The 21,828-nt window shown below is 44.1% G+C and overlaps 4 protein-coding genes across 11 annotated transcripts in view; 1 reads left to right on the forward strand and 3 right to left on the reverse strand.

Moving 5' to 3' along the window:
• The window catches only part of MYOM3 (myomesin 3), a 20,142-nt gene extending 14,513 nt beyond the window's left edge, over nt 1-5,629 (reverse strand). For all 5 annotated transcript variants that reach the window (XR_014935350.1, XR_014935351.1, XM_015883323.3 and 2 more), the window contains exons 1-8: nt 5,529-5,629; nt 3,473-3,607; nt 3,237-3,311; nt 2,412-2,571; nt 2,008-2,165; nt 1,529-1,624; nt 1,359-1,447; nt 131-175 (exon numbers count right to left, since the gene is read on the reverse strand). Coding sequence is in view for 3 of the 5 variants with exons in the window: in XM_015883323.3 (XP_015738809.2) it covers nt 131-175; nt 1,359-1,447; nt 1,529-1,624; nt 2,008-2,165; nt 2,412-2,571; nt 3,237-3,311; nt 3,473-3,579 (730 nt within the window). In the remaining 2 variants the exon portion in view is untranslated. The remainder of the gene's footprint in view (nt 1-130; nt 176-1,358; nt 1,448-1,528; nt 1,625-2,007; nt 2,166-2,411; nt 2,572-3,236; nt 3,312-3,472; nt 3,608-5,528) is intronic.
• Nucleotides 1-21,828, forward strand: part of GRHL3 (grainyhead like transcription factor 3) — an 81,067-nt gene that overhangs the window by 18,869 nt on the left and 40,370 nt on the right. The gene's annotated exons all lie outside the window — the stretch shown is intronic.
• IL22RA1 (interleukin 22 receptor subunit alpha 1) lies at nt 5,041-14,803 on the reverse strand. 2 transcript variants are annotated; one of them, XM_015883333.3, is made up of 7 exons: nt 14,574-14,803; nt 12,761-12,893; nt 11,869-12,047; nt 10,910-11,094; nt 10,299-10,434; nt 9,963-10,084; nt 5,041-9,087 (listed from the first exon to the last, which is right to left on the reverse strand). In XM_015883333.3, exons 1-7 carry the CDS (start codon nt 14,614-14,616, stop codon nt 8,080-8,082), a joined length of 1,806 nt encoding a protein of 601 aa, XP_015738819.2. In that variant the 5' UTR covers nt 14,617-14,803; the 3' UTR covers nt 5,041-8,079. The 2 variants fall into 2 exon arrangements, with proteins under 2 accessions (XP_015738819.2, XP_015738821.2); XM_015883335.2 differs by lacking the exon at nt 11,869-12,047 and having other exon boundaries at nt 14,574-14,786.
• Nucleotides 16,588-20,920, reverse strand: IFNLR1 (interferon lambda receptor 1). Of its 2 annotated transcripts, none has more exons than XM_015883337.3 (7): nt 20,700-20,920; nt 20,421-20,544; nt 20,021-20,202; nt 19,461-19,603; nt 18,903-19,059; nt 18,313-18,437; nt 16,588-18,105 (listed from the first exon to the last, which is right to left on the reverse strand). In XM_015883337.3, exons 1-7 carry the CDS (start codon nt 20,755-20,757, stop codon nt 17,194-17,196), a joined length of 1,701 nt encoding a protein of 566 aa, XP_015738823.2. In that variant the 5' UTR covers nt 20,758-20,920; the 3' UTR covers nt 16,588-17,193. The 2 variants fall into 2 exon arrangements, with proteins under 2 accessions (XP_015738823.2, XP_015738824.2); XM_015883338.3 differs by having other exon boundaries at nt 20,430-20,544; nt 20,700-20,899.

Here is a 21,828-nt window from a genome sequence, read left to right on the forward strand (position 1 = left end):
TTAGAGGGTAGCTGAGCCTTGCACTTTTCCCATGCAGGCAGGCTGACAGGAAAAGTTAGAGCTTAGAAAAGAATTCCATTGCTTCAGGAGGCAAAAATCAAAGAAATAACAATAACTGACGTTTACTTACTCCTGTATATTTCTGAATCAAATCCCGACTCCTTTCCATAATATTCTACAAGACAAGAAGGAAATGCATTTAGGAAATCTCATTCCGGTGTTTATCTTCCCCTGAAATACATACAGTGACACTCCTTTCCTTCAAAGCAGCTCTTAATGTGACCTTCAAAGTGTCATCATGCAGTAAAACATCAGTTTGTTTAATGACACAGAGGTCGTTCTTCATCTGGAGGGCAGTGAGTCTCCCACAGAATCCCTCTTTAAGCAGCTGTAGGTTCTTTGGAGGCATTGCCTGCACTACCCAATGTTACCCCAAGAGCTGTTGGTATCACAGCACAAAATGAGATGATTTGGAGCTGGAATCTAGGAACCAGTGCATTGAAACGAGATGAAACTGAGGTGCTCTCTTATCTCTAAGCCCCAAGTCTCTCTGTGCAATTTGAGGCCATCACGTCTCTCATTCAAATCATCAATACAGATATTAAACAGGGCCGACCCCAAAAACAACCCCTAGGGAACACCACTGATAGCACCAGCTGCCAGCTGAATCCAGCTCCATTCACCACCACTCTCTGGACCCGGCTCTCCAGCTAATTTTAGCCAGCAAAGAGTGAATCACTGAGCCCAGAGACCCTCACCCTGGCACCAAGGGCATTCCATGCAGCATGGGGCTGGGAGAAGAACTGTGATTGGCCTGCCTGCAGGATGAGGAATGTTTCCAGTGGAGGAAGGATTAATGCCTTGGAATAGTCTCTATTTTCAGAAGGTTAAACGCAAATAGCAAAAAGAAGAATCATGTTACTAAGATAATATTGGACAGGGTGAAGGGAAAAGGAAAAGTGTGGGCCTTTCACCTGCAGTCACAAGGAACAACATTTACTTTTCAGAATGCAAGGAAGAACGGTTTAATCAGGTACTTAGCAATAAAAGGAGCAGTTCCAGCAAGTTGTTCAGCCAGAGCCACCCATCACATTGTGACCTGTGAGTTCTCCCAAGCAAACTTGGTCACCTCCTGTTCATCTATTACCATTTAAACTGCTCCCTGGACTCTCACTGGAAGCGTTCAGTTGTCTGCTGTTCTGAAGGTCTAAGTCTATTCAGGCTTCTTGATGCAAAATTATGATCTATTTATGTTCATATATGTATATAGGAAGTACGAACAGAGAAATTATGATTCCATGAGATTGCATTGCACATTTCGTGAAAATTGTAAAAGCAAAAGAACCTTTTCTACTTACTCCTGACGAGCACTGTAGCAAACGAGTAAGCCTTGCCGTACTGATTCTCAATTTCAACACTGTATTCAGCAGAATCTTCCATGGAGCATCTGGAAAAAAATAAATAAATTATGTTTCAGGAGAGTCTTATTCAAGTAAAGTAAACCTCAAAGACAAGAGCAACACTTTACCTGCTGATGCACAAGGTCAACATCCCAAACTTGTTTTTGATCTTGTATTTTCCTGCTGGGGCTAAACGGAGGTCAATGGGGACTCCATTTTTATACCTAGTTGAACACACAGGTGATATGAGAAAGAGATGAAGAGACTGACTGATGTGATCAACACTTCCTTTTAAAGCTAGTGACACCTCTAACACCACAGAGGCACAGAAGATGAGTAGAAAGCTGATCACATCTCTTTTTTACTGTTTTCAGCCCAGATCAATCTGAAGCAGCCTTGCAGCTAACCCTAGAATCCATTCTAAGTTTGCATGCATTGATCCAAATAGTGGAATTGGAGAAGGGATCTTAACTGAAACTCCGTGGTCTGTCAAGCTCTCCCTTTCCTCTGTCAAGACACAGATGTTACTGCTCTGGTTGCCTCCTGACTCGCACACAGACTTTTTAGCCATGCTGGCAACGTGAGCTATTGGCGCTGACTGACATACCAGGTCACCTGCGGCAGTGGGGAAGCCAGGACTGTACATGTCAGTGTCACTTCCATCCTCTCCCAGACTGCATGTACTCTGAGGGGGATCCAGAACATAGGTGCTCGACCCGAACGCAGCTCAATGTATTCCTTCTCCCTTTGTGCCTTTTCTACAGCCTGTGACAAGGACAGACAAAATAAAGGCAGTGGAAAGAGAATGTTTTCCAATTGCACAAATTCCCTCACATAAGGGATTTGTGTGATAATGTTCCAGTGGCAGAGATGCAAGGACTTGTCCTTATTGCTGACAGTACTGAAGTGGTCCCATCACCCGATTAGGTGTGGTATCCTCTCCAGAATGATAGTCTTGGAAATTATAACCCTCTCGGTATTTCTGCTACCAATAGAGATATCTGATCTGACCTTCCTCCGAAGTGCTCTGCGGTCGGCTCTCACACGCAGCAGTCTGCAGTTCTTAATAACCTCCTCTTCCAACTTTTCCATCTCGTTCCCAAAACAAACTCTCTTCTGCCCCCTCTGCTCAAGCTCTAAGATGGCAGCTTCTCTTCTTAGCTTGTAATTTCTGCAACAGCGGATGTCAAAAACTGACAAAAGTTAGGATAATTCTTTTATTTTGATCTTTTTGTTTTGTTGTTTTATAGTACATATATTTTTGCTAAATCAAAGCAAGTGTCAGGGATAGAATTATCAATTTGTGTGTCATATGTAGTATGATGTCAGGCAATTGTGCCTCACAGAAACCAGCAGTGATACCACGGGTTATAATGCTTCAATGGCACATAAAGGGGATCTGCTATTAATCAGTTCTAATGACATGTGGAGAGCTGGCAGAAGAGCTAAAGAGAGGAAAGATATTACTAACTACTTGTGTTGTCCAGCCATTGCAGAAGGATGGACAGCAGGACCAGTGCCAAGATTTTCTACAAAAGAGGAGGTAGTTCTATGTTACCATTATTTGTTAATTTGAATCTGTATTTTCCATTTATTCCCATGAAATATGGTTTCTCTTATGCTCTTGCTTGTGAGAAGAGTAATGTTACTCAGCATCACAGGGAGCAAGGGAATATCATTTAGTTTCCTGCATTTTCAGATGGTGTTTTCAAAGAAAAACCTCTTGATTGAACCTGGTCTTTTTGCTTCCAATGAAATGAGTTGGAGCCTGTGACCCCCATAGAAGGGTGATATTGGACACGACACTTGTTTTTGTTATAGTGATTTCTGACTTACCGTGTTGTTTCAGAGGTCAAGGCAAGGGCAGCTGCTAAGGATAACTCCGAAAGGCTGAAGGTTTCTTCTTCCTCACTTCCAGAGATAGATGCACATAAAAAGAACCCAGACAATTGCCCTTAATTTCATAAATTAAACATTCAACAAAGCTTTAAGCGTTCAAAACTGAGTGGAGTCCTTCAGAAAGTCCCATGTGGACCAGATTTACTCAGACCATCCCTAACTCTGGGCCTTACCTGGTTTTGAACCTTTTCTTGCTCGTCATGGAGGTCATCTGCAACCTCTGCTGCCTCTCCTCCTTTTGTTCCTCCTCTCTGTGGTGGAAGAATGTTTGAGTTCCCATGCTGTGAAGTCAGAGGCAAACTTTCTTGCTGGAACAGAATAAAACATAAAGTGACTTTCAAGCAAGGCGGCTTAACAAAGTCCTCTTTAGTTAACGTTATGTCCTTACATTGCTTTGATATTCAAATGCCATGAACAAAAGTTCATATAATGTTGACCTCTGTCATTTGAACTAAGAAAGAGATGTGTATTGTGACCCATCAGCAAAAAGTGGACTCAGACAAATAAATTAAAGTCTCTAAAGGTGGCTGGAATTTAAACAGACAAGTAAGCAAGTGGCATTCTATGGGCTGATCTGTTTTCTGAAGGCTGATGCTCTGAAGCCACTGGATATTCTTCCAGGGTGTTCCATTAGCTCAGACCCCCAATATAGCACACAGGCAAGTGAGGAGAGCCATGAGAAGGGAGATGAGAGGAACACTGATGATAAGAGATAAAATAAAATACAGAACATCAGATATGGAACTATGAATGAAAAGTTTAAAATATAAGCAGATTTTCAGTCTGGAAACTGTTGTCAGGGGAGTGGATTTCAAACAACCTGTGCCCTGCCATCCAGACTGTAATTGCACCGTGTTCTGACCCTGCCTGGGAGCAGCAGAGGTTGGATCATGCAGTGCTGCTGCAACAAATATGTGGACAGGAATTACCTGGGGCTGTATTAGCTGGGATTAATCATTCTCTGACACAGAGCAATCCTTCCCAGCATATATCCCAACTGCATATCAAAGCTGCTGACATTTACAGCAAGTACTTCAAAAGGGTGATGCTTTATCCAGTCCTGTGAGCGCATCCCAAGGAATCACTTGTTTCTCCATGGAAACAGTTAGTGATGCTCTCTGATTCCAGTGATTCTTGCAGCATAACCCACTGTGCCTTAAGGCCTCATGGAAGGTCTCACAGGACCTGGGATGAGGCTGTGCTTCCCCTCTCATTCTTTCTGTTTCTTTCCAGTTCAGCTGGTCCCAGGCAATACTCATCTTGTGCTTGTGAGTGAGCTTTGCTATTGCCAAAATGAAAAAAAAAAAAAAAAAAAAAGCTTTGTGTGCATTTCTTGGGGCTTAGAGATAAGAGAGCACATTTCTTCCTGCTTTGCCTCTTTGGAGATGTAATGGTGCTGAATGATACCAAGCACACTTGCCAATCTCCTCCTGTCTTATGCTCCATTCTTGGAATTTTCCCTTGATGGATTTTTCACAGCATTTTAGTTTTACCTCTTTTAATCCTACCTAATAAACACGACAGCCCCCATCTCTGCCAAGCATTCTGATTTTCTGTGAAAGTAAACAAATAGTGGAAGAGCAGCCCATGGAGAAGCAGAGCTGTATGGCAGAGCAGTGTTCTGGTTAGAGCAAAATATCCCCAAATGCAGATGAAAATACAGATTTCCTTAGTAGATGCTGACTTAGACTGAAACAAAGAAGCACTGGCAAGTACAAAATATGGGAAAATGAAACAGATCTTTACAGAAAAATATATCTTTATTTCCTAGAATGTGACACTCTTCAGGGCTACTTCAGCTGCAGAATGACTGCAGGGCATCAAATCTTTGCTTCCACATAAAGAGCTACTGTTCGGAGGTTATTTTTAATATGTTCTGTTTTCTGTGTTTTCCTGGGAATTTTCCAGTGCTCTATAATCTGGTGTTTGTTGCAAAGCAGTAGAATTCTGAGCAGTTAAAATACTCCTTTTTCAATCCATACATATGCATTTTTCTTAAGAAATCAATAAAGCAGAATAGATTCATGCGAGCTAACACAAATTAAAACTGGTTTCCTAAGAGCAACACTGGAAAAACAGCAACAACACTTCAAAGCAGATGAAAGCAATCACAGAGCACAACCCATCTCTGAGGTGCAATGCAAATAAAGGGATCATACAAAGATGCTGCTATAAAATGTTTAAAATCCTGCTGCAAACTGGAGTTTATTTGCAGACAAATCAACTTACCCTATGAAGACTACAGTGAGAGTGCCTGTCTCCACGAAAGTGAAGGGACAAAGGAGCGTTTCTTATTCCCCGTTGACGACACTAAGAATGACTCTCCCCAAAAGAATGTTCCCCATGTTGGAGTGCCCATCCTAAAGTCTTAAATATAGCATCCTGCCGTGCCATTGCTGTGACAATGGGGAGACCCATGCAGGGCTGCCTGGGTCGTTTACTGCAGTGACAACTAATTGCAAACTAATTTTTATGTCAAGCGAATTATTGCCATTGCCAAGTGATGCAACAAATGAGAAAAATTTGGGTATCTGAACATTGTATCATTCTCTGCTTCTTTAGGACAGAAGCTCACAGAGGAACAAAATTAACTATGAATGTTTTAACCTCTTCTAGGAATTTCCCTTGGTTCAACGCTGCCTTTGCTGCATAGTGGACTGAAATAATTTATTTTGACATCTCTTTAGTGAATACCAATCCCAGCCAAATCATGTCAGTGCATTATTAGATCAGGGTCAACACCAGCTCTTACGTTTCAGCTGGCTATGACTATTGTGTGTTCCTCATAAGTAAATGAAGTCTTGATTCTGGGAGGAAGTCATTCTTCATGTCATCTGTGGGGAAAATGAAATGTTCGTTCTCAAGATAAAAACGCTCATTCAGAAAAGAAAAAAAAGATTTACGTGCACTACATGGGCAACTTGCCCATGGCCAGGAGTTGGAACGAGGTGACCTTGAAGGTCCCCTCCAACCTAAACCATGCCATGATTTAAGTCCTCTGAACTAGTGAGTGTAAGGCTCCTGCTTTGTACTGTGATCCAGCTGCTGTGCAAGTTCTCTATGCAGCATTTCTCTGCTGCACAGTTCCTTCCCATCACAGTGATATTTAGGCCACAGTGATGCCAGAGGGAAGCTATAGTCTGTTTTAACCTGGTCTTAATGCTTTCGGAGCTGCCCCTCATCTCTGCCTCATTCCATCTCCGGGATTTGGAGCTCTCCGCTTGTTCCTTCAGTATGATTTTCCTCAAGGAACACATCAAAAAAGTACTCTGTGATTTCGGGTGTCTTCAGCTTATTCACCCTCCAGTGCCAAAACAACTGACATGGAGAGTGTGAGCCTCACTCCAGTGATACACAAAGCTCCCTGGGTTGCTGGGCGCAGGGCTGCTGGCACAGGGAGCAGCTCAGTGACAGCTCCCCGATTTAGCCAAGAAGACAAAGAGCAATGCTCCATTCTAGGGTTACAGCTGCCACCTGCTGCGCTGCCATCCTTGGGACAGCTGGAACTGCAACGCTTACTTGTCACCGTCATGACATCTGCCTGGGAATGAGCACAATCTGTGTTGTGAGGCAGTGCTGCTTTTCATTATCTAGAGCTATCGATGCTGTTATCTGGGAAAGTCAAGAGAAACGAAGAACAGTCTCTTGTTTGGTACAGATGGTTCGCAAGTCATGACCTTTGAAACAGCATTGAAACCATGCTGTTTATCTAAAAGTGTTCTTACATGGAATGGGAATGAGATAATTAGATCCTACCAGAGCTGTTGGCTGTGATACGTTTTGAAGTAAACAAGGCTATCAGTTTTATTAGGAAAAGCAATTAAGTGGAAGGCAATAAGGTCAGCACATAGAATCACAGATTGGTTGAGGTCGGAGAGGTCCTTAGAGCCCAACCAGTTCCCTTCCCTTCTCTTTCCTTTCCTGCTGTGCTGCCCATACTGACTCTGAACAGAAAACTGTGTTCCACAACGTGAGCCAAAATATTGGCATTGTGGCATTTGATGATTCCCTGAGTAGCATCCTTGGGAATGTTGTTGACACAAGATATGTCACCTGTGGCAACTCTGGATAAAGGAATGAGCATCACTGGTTTGAAATGCAGCCTCCCCAGGGGGTAGGAGGGCAGAGTGTTACCCTGGGGCCTCTGACAACCTTCTGACCTCACGTGACGTGGCCATGCTTTGGCTGTTACTAATGCTGGAGCCAGGGGCTGAATCTTTGCCTGGAAAGTTTGTCATTTCTAAGATCACTCTTGCAATCCTGGGCTGAATCATCACAAGCTCTTCCTACAGCTACAGATTATTTGCGAAATTACACACACACAAAAAGTGAAATTTAACACTTAACCTCAGGTTCTCTGAGAACACCCAAGTTTTGCTTCTGGTCAGCCTTTCCCTAGCAGTGCTTTTCAAGTACTTCCTCATCCCATTCTAAATTGCTTATTCTTATTGCTGGTTTCAGTTCTCCTGTAAACCTGAGGTCATCAGACACTTGCACTTTTCACCACGTCAGTGGAAGCCAACAGACTGAACGACACTCTCCTGTTAATGAGAAATGATTACTGCCTCCATCCCTCAAATAAATACCATTTTTTCTTTTGGTAAAGGTGCAGCACTAAAGGAGCCTGGCTCTCAGTTTATATTGGTTTGGGTCCATTCTAGCCCTGAACATGGTGTGTTGGTCACAGGAGCAAAGGAGAGCTTTATTTGCACGTGCTGTTTGTAGGACACACTTCTATTTCATACAAACAGAGTCTGGATTTTAATATCATTAACTCTCCTTAATAAAATGCTGTGTTTTCATCTGCTTGATCCCACAGTAGTTTTAAGTTCAGGTCTTTGAACAGCGTACTGAAAGAAATGCCACTGCTGTACTCTGAGATAGTGTCTGGGGACACAACACTGCCCAGTTCCTTGCAGTTTAACTCCTGTGCTGCTGGTGTCTCCTCTGCTTCCCAAGTTTCCTGAAACTGCACTTTATTTTCAGAATGTGACACTGAATGTGGTGACTCCCACCACTTTGTGTTCTCTCCAGGGAGGTTGTTCCTAGTGCTGACTGAGAGGAGCGGAGCTGCTGATGGCCGTGACAGGCATTCATCCTCTGGAACACAGTCTGTGTCAGCTGTCACTGAAGACAGTAACAGTGGCAGTTTTACTGCCTGTTGTCTGTAGCATCCTCCTTGCTCCGTCGAAGGCAGCAGCAGCTGTGGCAGATGATCTTCACTTTCAACCCCATCATTCCACAATAGCAGTTGCTGTGTTTGCTGAGGGCTTCCATGTACAAGAGCTGAGTCTCTCATGGCACTGCTGGCCCACGGTGCCACGTTTGGCTGCTGCTCTTTGTAATTCCAATGGCTGCTGCTTTCACCCAGCGTATGACTGATGAGCTTCCCACCAGCAGAGCTATCTGACAAATCTTCCTTTGGTAACTGGTTCGGGCAGAAGTTATTCTTGTTGCTGTGGTCTGTGCCATCGACACACACACCGTAGGTCGTGGGGAGGTTGGCTGTACTTTTCTCAGAGGTTTGAGGAGCATATCCAGCAGGAGCTGCACTCACTGAGCACAGCAGATGCACACCATGGAACACTGATAGGTTGGCTTGCTGCTGATAGGTACCTGATGATGGATGGAATGGCTGTGGTGGCTCCTGTGGTTTGTCCAAACATCGGCCTACCTGTGGGAACTGTGCTTCGGGGGTGAGAAGTGAAGGTCTGGATAAATTTATAGGCTTTATAATGTGTTCCACTGTCAGAGTTAGAGGCTGGAATGATGAGATCCCTCTGAAGTCCTGTTGAAGTAGACAAACAAGTTATCAACAAGAACTCCGTCACTTTGAAGATCTGCTCAAGAGTTGCAGACATTCCCTGCTCATCACAGATGATTTGGACCAGATGACCTGTAAGGGTCCCTTCCAACTCAAACAATCCCAACTCAAACCATTCTGTGAGTCTATAAAATTTTATTTGAAGAAACACCAGTAAGAGCCAGCAACCACCACCAGGCATTTCCATGCAAGGAATGATGTGTGATGAGCACTGTCTGGGCTGAATCCAGGGTGTGAGGGAAGTGCAGCACAGGGTTGACTCATATGATGGCAAATCATTTGTTTTAAAACAAATACTAGAAGTTAAATTTTATTACTTATATACATTATATTTAATGAGGGCTGCTCTGAAAGTAACACCTCCTACTTTATGACATCAGAGGTAGCTGTTGGTGGTATGGGTTGAACCTTCCCACCAATGTGTCTTTCCATTTTATTGCCCTGAGACAGACAGCAGCAGAGGGACACTCTGATAGAATGGCATCTGACACTGAAGTGTGAAGGAAGCAAATGGTGGAACTGAATTCCTCCGTGTGGAACAAACTATGCCCACTGACATTCATTGGCACTTGTGAGCATTTAAGGAGACCCAACAGAGGATGTAGCACAGAGAGGCAGAACCTGCTGCATTTTAGCAGTGGTAACAGTGGGGTATCTCTGCTAGTGTCGGTTTTTATATGTGGCTTGAGACAATTTCTGTTCACTCAGCGCAGCCCAGGCCAGCCAACAGGTTGGACACCATGGCCCAGACAATGCCTTTGCCTGCTCATGCATCCTCCCAACTAGCAGTGCACGCTGAGAATTTCAGAGGTTTGCTGTAGTGACTTAAGAACACTCACCAAAGACATGGGCTGTGCACTATGTTGTTTGACGTACTTATAGATCACATAACCAATAGCAGCAAACACCAGCCCGGCACAGAATCCGAGGGCCACAAAACAGTAGAAGAGCCATGTGTTATCTAGTCAATGAAGGGAAGAACAAGGAGAAAATGTAGTGTCAGAACTGTTGTATGGGGTCATCCAAATGATCATAAGTTGCACTGGGCAAGAATTTTAAACTAGCATTGCTTCAACACCTCTGTAAAGGCTGTGTTATATCAGCTGAAAGTTGGTCTCTTCTATGTACCCGGTATCCCAGAAAGACTTTTAGTTGAGCAGAGTTAACAGCCTCACCTGGCAGTGTTTTAACCCAAAATACTTGACGTTTGCTGCTTCGTTCAAGGAGATACAGATGCACTGTTCCGTTATACTCAGTATCTGGGTCCAGATTGGAAACTTCAAATTCTTTGTTATGCTCATTCTTTATCCACTATTTAAAACAAAAGCAAATTCTGTAAGTCAGGAAAACTACATAAATACAATTTCCCGATCTCAGACTGCAAAGTACAGCATATTTTATTCACTAATAAGGTGCTGCAAGAAACAACAATTCTGTATAGTTCTAAACACACAATTTCCTTTCCACTGTTACTGCATTCAGTTTTTGCATTTCAATTCACTGAGAATTACATCCCTTGCTCTTCCAGTCTCTGACAGGTTCACTTTTGGCTATTTATACTGTTGAACTCTGGCTTCTTTTCCAAATTATCAGAGAAATGCTGAAAAGTTCCTCTAATCTGCTGAATGTCAAGGGCTTAGAGTTCCCCCCGTGGAAAAATCCTCTGTGGGATTTCTGTATATCAGAAATCACATCCTCTGTGTATCAGTTACGATGCCCTTCTCCACCTGGTGCAAAATGTGATCTACAAAAGTCAGTGCCTGCTGCCCTGACGTTTGTCCGTTACCTTTTGATGTGTCCTTTGGTTGAATAGTGTTAAGTGATAATCAACAGCACTGAATTTGCTGTAAATGTCCTCTATGTTTAGCTGGTGGCCATCCTCACCTCTCAGCGGCGTATAAGGGGGGTGTATAAGAAACCTTATGGACCGTACATGAGGAATATACTCCACTTCTGGTGCTCCAATAATAGCTAGAAAATACAGAACAGAAAGTGTCAGCTGTTTAGATTAAAGGTTATCAGGTTTTGAATCTATCTTATACATGCACCCCAATCTGCAAGTGATGATAAGTGCTTTGTATACAAGAAAAGGTTCCGATCTGTGTCTTGTTGGACATAGGAAAAGTCAGGAGACAGGAGATGCTGTCTTCCCTCAGGGTTCTGCTGCCTACAGTCAATGTCTGTCTCTGTAAATTCTTTCCCAAGGCTTTTCCTTAGGACCAAGTTCTCATTGTTTGTGCACTGGTTCCCAGAGCATCCGTTGGACTGGCTGCTTGTTTGCTGGAGTTAATGTTTCGTGGCTTTGATGCCCATATTACTGGCTGCACTCAGGGTGCCCATCATCTCTCTTACTAAGCTCCCCTGCCACACTTCAACCTTAAGAGCAGCTCTTCTTCCAAAGACAAGATGACATTCTCCTGTAATTACAGCTGGGTGGCAGACCTCAAGGGTGGCCCTGCCCATGTGCTTGTTTGCTGCTTTGTCCAGCAAATCTTCTTCATAGAATCATGGAGTCACAGAATGGATGAGGTTGGAAGGGACCTTAAAGACACTTCCAACCCCTGCCATGGGGGGCAGATAGGGCTTCTAATGGCCCCATCCCACCAGGCCTTGAATGCCTCTTTAGCCCTGGAAAGCTTTCACTCCCTCCCTAGCAAGCACAGAATTTTGCAGTGCTGAAAATGGAGGAGACATGATCCTAAACATCAGCGAGACACAGGTTGAATCCCCAGCAGTGGTACATACTCTCTTTTCTGGGTTCAAATCTCTCTGAGCACACCCAGTTGGAGGAGCAACGGCGGCTGACGGCCCTCACCCTGGCGTAGTAATGCTCTGTGAAGTTCTCTGTTTCATGAGTGAGATTGCAGAAGGGCTGTGTGATGCTCTGGCACTCCCGCTTGTTAAGCCAGGCTTTCTCTCCATACCTTTGACAGGACAAAAAATCTTTCAGGCTGTTTGGTAGAGCAGGTGCAATACAGTCCTTCAGAACAATGCAGACAAGCTGCTCTGCCAACTTTCAGTAGTTTTAAAATTCATTATTGTAATTAGCAAGTGGCTGGGAATTAAACAGCAATGAACCCCCCCAAAGAACAGCCCTTAATCCATTCCCTTTGGCACTTCTGCAGGGCTGTTGCTTTGAAGGACAGATTATTTCAAGGCACACAATACACAGGAGCATCTTGTGAGCCAGCAACCGCTGGGCTCTGTGCTCAGCTGTCACCCAGTGACTGCATGCAGATTTGCTTCTGAGTTTGCAGACCTACCCAGATGCAACAAAACTATGGTGTAGTAGAGGCCTGATTTCTTGTAGCTCTGGTGACTGAATCAGAGGAAAGCAATTGCTATTACTGGCACTTACAAATTGGGAAACAGCAGAACAGAAAGAAGTAAGTTGCTGAAGGCAAAGCTCTGTAATGGAGTAAAGCTGTCAAGGTGTAAAAGTATTGCTTAACTAAGTACCATCTGCCAGTATAAGTGATCCTAACTGTTACTGAATTCTTGTCTAAGCAGAACCATTTCTGTAACAGTAAAACAAGCAGCAGAAACAGCAACGTTAACTTTTCTTTCATGGCCCTCCTCTGTAAGAAAAGTGGCCATAAAACCCACCAAATTCCAAAAAGAAGCAAACTTCACATACTGTTTATACTGGACATCAAATACAGTTCCAGGAGGGATATCTGCTTCAGTTTCCCATGTTAGGATGTTCTCAAAGTTTGTAGAAGAAAATGCCACACGTTTCAGACATGACGACCTCTCTGTAGTCGCAGTGCCTGCAGGAACAAAGAAACCAGTTTTAAAATGCATATTCTGGCACCTCTGCCCTCAGATGAACATGAATCCAGAGGTGCTCAACCCTTTGGTGAACAGAAGTGTCAGACATCCCACTCCCGGTTTGCTAAAGGGGGGCTGCAAGGTAGAAGCTTGAACAGAAGAACATGGATCCTGGGCACACTGCTGTGTGCCTTGCAGATCGCTGGCTCATCCCAAAAGATTGTAAGCCAGGAATTTACAAAGAAAGGCCTCAAAACCTAAGAGTCAAGAAGAGAATGCAGGAGCGCCTTATCAGATTTCTCTTAAAGCAGCTGAGTGGATGGAAAATGAAGAACAGGCTGACTTCAAGGCTAGATTCATGTCTAGGAATGCCACTGCTTTCTGCCCAGACTCAGGGAAGTAATGTGCTGAGATCAGTTTCACACCACTGTGGGTATGACAGCCATTAACCTCCCACAATTGATGTTTTATGGGATGAAAACTGCCTGTGCAGAGTGATATGCCAAGGACCTGGGGTTGGACTCTGCTCTGGGTGTGCCAGAGTGAAAGGCTCTGGGTTTCCTGCAGCCCTTGGCCCATTAGGGGTGGTGGGTTCTGGCTTTGCTAAGCAGCAGTGTCTGCTGTGCCTAATAAACCCAGAGAGCACAGCAAGACTGCAGCCCACCTGCAACACACTGACACATCCTGGAGAAGTCGGGTTCTGTTCTGTCATGGGAGCACACGGCACAGAATTTCCTGAAGGTTGATTCATAAAACCTAACTGGGACAGTAACCTTCAGAACTGATAAGCTCTGTAAATTCAAACTATAGGCAAGTCCTCAAAGTTACACAGCACATACATTACTCTTAACTCTTGCTTTGCAGTGTCAACCAACCTCTTAAAATAGTGTGGGTTTCAGCCTGCTCTTGCTGGAAAGGAGCAGCCCCCTTATGGCGTTTGTAAATTGGTACATAGCCGCCATCCCTAAGCAGGTAGAAGCAGCGACATCTCACATGTAGGAAAATTTATAGCCATAATGGAGGTGACCTGGATAAGATCCTTTCAGTATTTACGGGGGGTATAAGAAGAAAGGGGACAGAATCTTTAGCAGGGTCTGTTGTGATAGGACAGGGGAAATGGTTTTCAACTAAAAGAAGGGAGATTCAAGATATAAGAAGTTTTTTTACACCACAGACAGTGAGACACTGGCACAGATTTCCCAGAAAGGTGGTCGTGCCCCATCCCTGCAGACATCCCAGGTCAGGGGATGGGGCTCTGAGCACTGGTGAAGCTGTGGTGTCCCAGTGTGCTGCAGAAGAGTAGGACCAGACAGCCTCAAGGGTCCCCTCCAACTCCAACAATTCCACGATTCCATGATTTGTTTGTATCTCTCAGAAGTTCTTCTGTTCACACGCCTCATTGCAGAAGAGACAGGGAACTGAAGGCTGTAAATATCCTTTACACCTGTAGGACTCAGCTTATACTGTATCAGTGGCAAACACTTTGGATTGAAGGAATCTTTCCTTCTCTTTGAAAATACTGAAAGGTGAGAGCGACACAGCAGAGAGCTTCTAGACAGTCTTGAATGACAGCTCATTCTCTAGGTCTTACTTCAGGAAACACAGTTAAACTATCTCCCCTAATACAGATCCAAACTGAAACAACCATCATCAGAGACAGGAGAGAAGCCAGAACTTACCGACCACTGAACACACAGCCAAGACGACCAGAAGTTTCTTCATGAATAGCAGTGCAAGGCGGGCCGGGAGAGCAGGCAGTCAATCCAGTGTGCTGGTGAATCACCTTTTACAGCAGCTGAATTCTTGTTTGTGAGGCCAGGTTGGATTTGTTGCTCAGTAACTGGCTACAGAGCTGCTGTCCCGCCTGTGTGCTCATCTGAGATCACCAGCAAAAGATCTGCACGCATGTGTGAGCACATAAGAGAGCATTGAAGGGCCAAACAGGAACACTCCTTCCGAGTACAAACACGTAACTGTGCTAAGGTGCACAAACCAGAGGCTTAGAAAATCCCCGTCTTTTTTCTTGAAAGAAAGCCAAATGGCATTTTCCTGATAAAGAGCTTCCTGACTAAAGGCCCTCGTTGAGACTTTTCAGTTTTGGAGCTTGCTTTTCTGGTTGGATAGCTTTAACTTTCTAAAACTCCAGAAGTGAATACTTACTGCTGTGCACATAGCTGGTGTTAGAACTGCTGCAAACAAGACACCTATTTCCCTAGGAAATACCTTTGGATATTTTCCTGAAATGAAAGTCAAAACAGATCAGTAGTTTTTAATGTTATTCATGCTGCTGTTATTTATACTGGGTGTGAATGGGAGCCAAATGACTCACACAGCCCTGCTGCACTGGGCAGAGCACAGATCGGGTCTGCCAAGGCGTTTGTCCTGCTGGGTGGCTGCAGAGGTTCTTCCTTTCCTGTTGCAGGAGCATGTCTTGCCCCTGCTTATTTATTTACTTATTTTTTGTCATAGCTTTTCTCAGAAACAGTTGTAGACCTACAGTTCATTTTAGCAGCTGGCAACACTATGAGGCTCTGTTCTGGATATCATCAATGTCATCTGGTAAAAAACTACACATTTATATGAAACCTAAGCAAGAAACAGACATAGCTCTTTTTCCATTCCTTTCTGAGGCTTTTAGGGTGTTGTTCAGTTATATTTTCAACTTCTTCTCAGAAAAAGTGAAGACATTTCCTTCTTTAGGGAAAACCAGCAGCCTGTCTTCAGGAGCTGTGGATTTAGGACCACCAGAAGTGTGTAAAAACAGAAGAACTGGTACTATTTCATGCTGCTTATTTTTCCTAAGATATCATAAGTGGAGAAAGCTCATCTGGCTTGCAGCCTTCTGCCTCCTGTTCTCATCCTGGGAGAACCTGGACAAGACAGAGAATTGATCACAGACCCTTTTGGGAAAGCTATGACAAGTCCAAGAAATTTTGTAGAAGTTACCCAACTTCTGAGCTTCCTGTAACTCAAGACTTAGGGGATTTTCTTGATTGCACAAGAAACTGGTTGGTAATTATATTTGGGTGATCTCTATCTTTCTAAATTAAGAGGAGGGATTTCAGTACAGGATGAACCTAAGGATGCCTTGAGGGTGATGGGTAAGAAATAGAGATTTCTAGTTTGGTAATCTTTTTTACCACCTCGTTCTTTAAATTTAAAGTGGGATTTTAATTAGTACATCTTGATTTCCTCTTCTGAAGCATCCTCAGCACCTCATATCACTCCCTACCTCTTTCTGATGATCTTCTAATGTCAACATTGATACCCCTCCCTCACATGAATCAGTTCTGTTTTTCCCTCTGTTCATCGAAAACATTGCTTTCCTCCATGTCCTTTTACCAGGGGAAAAAAAAGAAACCTAGGAGAATGTGTTTCCACGAGATGCAACATGAGCAAATTAAAAATAATCTGAAGAAGTCAGCGTTGTCCAGCAAAGAGAGGCCCCATCTCTCCTGTGTCTTTCCTTGGTGGATTTCTGCTTTGATTCTTGCTCAGAGAGCTGCAGTCCTTCTCTTTCAGTGACCCAGACTGAGACCTGGCTGGGAATTCCCAGACGACCCCACTCAGAAAAAAAACAGTAGAAACTGGAAGCCTACAACGGAGTCCTGTTTTAAAAAGTAATGCTTTTTAAGAACAGCTGCAGCCACTCTTTGTAGTTCTGTTAAGTACGAAAGCACACATACACACAGATTTATCTATGAAAATATTTTACTTCTGCATATAGTATCTCTCAGACAACCTGCACAGCAGGGGACAATGATAAGTACATTTGTATAAAAAGTAAAATAAATAAATAAACATGCTACACATTTCTCACTTCAGCTTCGGTTCACTCCATTGAAAGACAGAAGGTGATCTCTGTAGGTTGATGGCAAATCTCAAGAAAACACAAGGCACTGCATGTCTGCAAAGTGATACTTAGTGGAGGTGTTACTGTGTGCCTTCCCCCTGTTGGCTTCAGATGGTGTCCCATATCATAATTTTAATGTCTATCACAGCTGTATTGCTACAGAGACACAGTTAATGTACATTAGTTACCTAATAGTAAAAACACACCTTTTGTGTCCCAAAGCCATATCTCTGATGGACCAGACATCAGTAGAAAAACTTGTTCATCTGGCATCTCTATCTAATAAATTAAAAAAACAAACAAAACCAAACAAAACAAAAAACATCAAAAAACAAACACAAACCCACAGCACTATCAGTTATTTGTCCTTGTCCAGGTATCCTTGCCTGGATTTCTATATCTCTCTAGCATCTTCCAGGCATGCCACAGAACTGCAAGGATATACTCTAGCTCCTTCTCATGTAATGGGAGTGCTGATAGCCTTTGAATTTAAACATTTTATCATATCTTTTCTCCATATCTGAAGTTCTCAATGCTTCGCTTAGCACCATGGATGCAGGAGGCGTCCTGTCTGTGAAATTATCGCTGTCACAGTCACTTGCAATACCTTCATCTTCTGCCACCTGTAATGTCTGAAAGTAAATGAGTTTCTCCATGCTGAGATCTTCGTTGAGCAGCGAGTTCTCACTGACCTGGATAGGCTGATCAAGTGTTGGTTTCAGGCAATGTATGGTAAATTCATGATCTTTCGTATACAGGCAGTGTTCATCAGCTGGAAGCCTGGTGCAGCTCCTGTGCACTGGTGTGTGAAGAAGGCTCACTTCTAGGCAGTCATCACTGTCTGTGTCATGCTGTCCATGTTCCCTGGGACCTGGGAATCTCACATCAGTGAGTGATATTCTTCCCAAAGAGGAACTGTGAGAATGTGATGCCTTTTCATTTCCTTGGGATCCTGAGGTGTCCACCTCATTCTTTTTCATAGGAAAGAAAGAGAAACCCACAGCACTTAAGTCAAGTGTGGATCCACCATCCACAGAGAGACCTCCAGATGTGAAGTCCAGGATAGTTTCTGCATCAGCTGTTCTGTATGTTTGAAAGTTGAAATGTCTCCCTGGAAACTGAAGCATTTCAGTGTATGGGATGAAACTACTACTGTCTTCTTCCTCTTCCTCCTCGTCCTCTTCTGATGATGATGGTAGGAAGGAAGCCATCCATAGTCGGTTGTTTCGTGCTAAAGTTTTGTTTTTCTTCCCTTGTGACATTGGCTTTTCTGTGCAGATAAGACAGTCTGTGAGGAATTCATTTTCTCTGAGCTCACAGCAAAAGGTTGGTCCAGCAGTTTTACAATTAGATATATCCTATCAGAGAAAAGACACAAAATAGGTCAGTGATGCTTTTCAAAGAAAAGTTTGGATATAGGACATGCCAGAATCAAAGCTGTCTTATAAAGGGACTTCTGAATGCAGAAGCACAGACCATAAGCAGCTTTTACACTCCTTCCCAGATACCCTCTGACAATCAGACAGACTTTGATCTGGGAAGGTACTGCAGCATTTGGGCCATACCAAAGCTTGAGGCATCTGCTTATGCTTCACATCTTGTTTCAGCAGCCAGATGGTGGAGACACTTGTCAAAAGGACGAGGAGGACACAGACAGGGATCATGGCAGAAAAGGGGAACCTCCATTCCCCTGATGAAACAGAAAAAGACAAAAACAAATTTCCTGAAGTTAGTATGTTTTATGCTAATAATGGGCACTTATGGTCAGCTTTTCTTTCTGAGATCTCTGAAACTGTTAAGGCTCAAGATCCCACTTTTCCAGAGCAAAGGACGACAGACATGCCTGAGACGAGCCTCTGAGTCACAAATGTTAGAAATGATTTCTGATACCAGACAGTGCCTTAATGAGAGCAGGTAGAAAATGAGGCTTTATTGAATTTATTTATTTTTTTTTTCTCCCAGGAGAAATTTGAAAATTGCCAAGGCTGCAAAACACTGCTACAGAAGGCAGAATCCGTTCACTTGGAAATCCAAATAATTGAACAGAAAGCCTCTTTTTTTTTTTTCCTTCTGAGAAGCTGATGTTGATGGAATTCTTTGACACACTGTAATCTCATTTGATGTCTTAACACATCCTTCCTCAGGAAGGTCATACCTTGCTGGTTTAACACCACGCACACTGGCTGGGAGAATTTGCTGTGCTTGAAGTCAATGCTTTGGATGGAGGATCTGGCATTCAAGCAGTAATTGCCTCTGAGTGCAGTGGTGTCAATGGTCACTGCCTTCTTCCTAAAGATACTTTTGTATTGTTTCTGTTTAGAAACAAAAGGAGCAGAGAGTTAGATGTGCAGAAAGGCACCTGCCTAACTTGTTATTTGCAGTAAGCCTCTCTTCACGTCTGTGCTATGCACTTTGCTGCCATGCTGTTAGCAGCACCCAAACTAGCTGTTCTAAACCTTGGATTTTTCTCTGACTTCAGTTGCCTCTGAACATCGTATCTAAATAGATAAAAACAGAGTAAGAAACAGAACTAGCAATAAAACAAAGATGCTGAATGTAACACACTCATTTCTTTTCCAGCTTTAGTTAACTCTGGTTTGACCATTTCAGATTCTCTAGGCCAGGCTCCAGTCACTCCCTGCATAGATACTTGCAGCTATTTCATTTCAGCTGGGCACCATTCCTCTGTTTTAGTAGTTCCACTTTTACTGACCTTGTTTTCAGATCCAGCTTCCCAAAAGTTGAAGTCATACATCCAAGATAAACTCTCCACACAGAGGGCCATAGGAAAAGTGGCATTCACATGGATTACATTCTCCTTTACATTCACATTTAGAAGTGGGGGAGCCAGTTCCACTATAATTGAGTGACCAGACATAAGAATAGTGGTTACTGACATCATAGTTTCATAGAAGTAATGTTTTATTTGGCCGATCTAAACCTCTAGCTGATATCTTGTGGTGGACTTGAAGGAAGGAGGAGGGCAAAGGAACATCTCTTTCTTTTAATGTAACATACCCCCAGTGATACTGTCTTTCTGTTGTGGTGAGCTTGAAACCAGATCACTCACCTACAGCACTGATGAAACACATTCTGATACCAGCTACAAAACTTAAAGTCAAATCATCGTGGCTCTTTGTTGCTTGTGCCCACTCAGTGCTGGCACTCATAAAGCTTCACGTTTCTCTTCCTGCCATATGTGGTTCAACTAATTTGCTCATGCAAACACTGTTGCTGGGATGTCCCTCCATCCAGGCTGTACCTGACACTCACCATCTAAGTGGTATTCCTTGAACTGTGATGTTACCCATGGCGAATGGAGTCGTCCAGAAGTGGCTTTTACTTGAGCCCGGAATTTAATGAAGAAGTTTGGAATCACACATGTGAGGTTGCAAGAGTTACTATGAATATTTCTGCAATGAGGAACCTTTATCCATTTGTCCATGCGTGCCTTGCTAAAACAAGAAACATATCAAACATCTTTTGTTATACTTTATAGAGCAATGAAGTGTTTTTCTGCATGGATGCTGAATCTTGCTGAAAGTTCAGGGCACTTTCCAGACAGAAAGGGATTGACTTTGATCAAAGAATGCAGTCAGACCACTGAGCATAATGGCGCTGATTAAGCACACCCAGAGATGCTGCCCTGTGCCTCACTTCCTATCAGACTCACCTCTCATACCTCACAGTGTATAACACATCTGGTGGAGATCCTTCTCCTGGAGTCCATGTCAAAATCATATCAAAATCCTTTGACTGTAATGTAACATTTTGAGGAGGAGGAAGTTGACCATGACCTGATCCAAAAGGAAAATTAAGTGAATTATTAAACATTGCTTTGGAAATAGGAAATATCACCTGTTGTTGACAAAGATGGTTTCAAGCAAAGATGGTTTCCCACCAGCAAAGCCACGTCGCCTGGCAAAGAGAAAGTGACAGAGCCATGACGTACCTCTGGGCTGCCACAGGAGGCACAGAACTGCCAGCGCGCTGATCCTCCATGCTGACATGCTGCAGCAGAACTTTTCCTCCAGTAACTGATTTCTTTCCTTGCTACCTTTTCATCGTGTTGTTTTCCGGTACCAGGTCGTACGGATGGTGGAGGAATGTGTGGTTAATTTCTGACACGCATGTGCGCAGCTTCACTTCCTTGTGCAGACCAAACGTGGCACTACTCATTGAACTGAAGAGGGAGCAGAGGTGAGACTGCTGCACAGATTGCAGCACGATGCCCTCCGGTGTCACAGAGCTGAACTCTGGTACGGGCTACGTGAGAAGAGAACGTGGCAGGAGCCCTCTGCTCTGGGGCACCTCATAAAAGTGACCTTTGGGATTTACCTGCACTGTCAAATATTTATGGAAATCAAATCGCATTTTACTGCATCAGATACCTGACCATAACCTAGCAGGTATAGAAACCTGTCAGCAGCAGTACGTGAAGTTATGTCAGTCTCATGTTATGAGGAGCCGAGGATTTGCTCTCAGTGTATGTTATCAGGCCAAGAGGTACAGAATGACCCCAGTGCAGAAAGCAGAGCGCAGAGCTGGGATGCTCCGTGTTTGGGTTTTGCCCTGAACCTGAACTAGACAAAGAGGAGTGGCATCAACTGAAGGAGGTGAGGTCTGGGTTAGATGGCACCAGGAAATGCCCCGCTCATTGGGCGCTGAGGCGCTGGCGCTGCTGCCCATCTCAGCTCCATCTCAGCTCCATCTCAGCGGACTGTGCGCGGCTCTCCCAGCTGCGGCCACAAGGGGGCGCTGCCGCCCGGAGAGACGAGCCGCGCTCCTGCCCCGGTACCTGAACACTCCTACCGCCGGAACGCAGCTCCTGCCCGGCGCCGTGTGCTGTTATCGGTCTCTATGTATTGCGATTGGCTGCCCCGTCCCACGGGGCGTGGAGCCCCCTCCGCCATAGGGCACGGTACGCGGTCAGCGGGTACGGGGCTGTGCGGGCACAGCGCTGCTGCAGCCGGGAGTGCGCGGCTGGGACCTGGCGGTTGGCACGTGGCGACCATGTGGCTCCTGCAGGCTGTGGGTTTAGTGATACATTGGTGCATCCATCGCTGCACAAACCCCGCATT

This window comes from Coturnix japonica, chromosome 17, assembly GCF_054131305.1.
Source record: "Coturnix japonica strain WE chromosome 17, WE-NBRP24, whole genome shotgun sequence".
Lineage (NCBI taxonomy): Eukaryota > Metazoa > Chordata > Aves > Galliformes > Phasianidae > Coturnix > Coturnix japonica.

Bases quoted from the DNA above. Each gene is read 5' to 3' on its own strand.
- IFNLR1 (XM_015883337.3), bottom strand. From the start codon at position 20,757: ATGTCAGCATGGAGGATCAGCGCGCTGGCAGTTCTGTGCCTCCTGTGG. The intron at 19,604-20,020 runs GTGAGTGTCAGG...ACTCAATTATAG, and splicing joins CAAGGAATACCACTTAGATG to TGGAACTGGCTCCCCCACTT. The intron at 19,060-19,460 runs GTCAGTAAAAGT...GTTTCTAAACAG, and splicing joins AAGCTGGATCTGAAAACAAG to AAACAATACAAAAGTATCTT.
- IL22RA1 (XM_015883333.3), bottom strand. From the start codon at position 14,616: ATGAAGAAACTTCTGGTCGTCTTGGCTGTGTGTTCAGTGGTCG. The intron at 12,048-12,760 runs GTATGTGAAGTT...GTCCTGTCAAAG, and splicing joins TTTGATGTCCAGTATAAACA to GTATGGAGAGAAAGCCTGGC. The intron at 9,088-9,962 runs GTGAGTGTTCTT...CTACTTCAACAG, and splicing joins GTGCACAGCCCATGTCTTTG to GACTTCAGAGGGATCTCATC.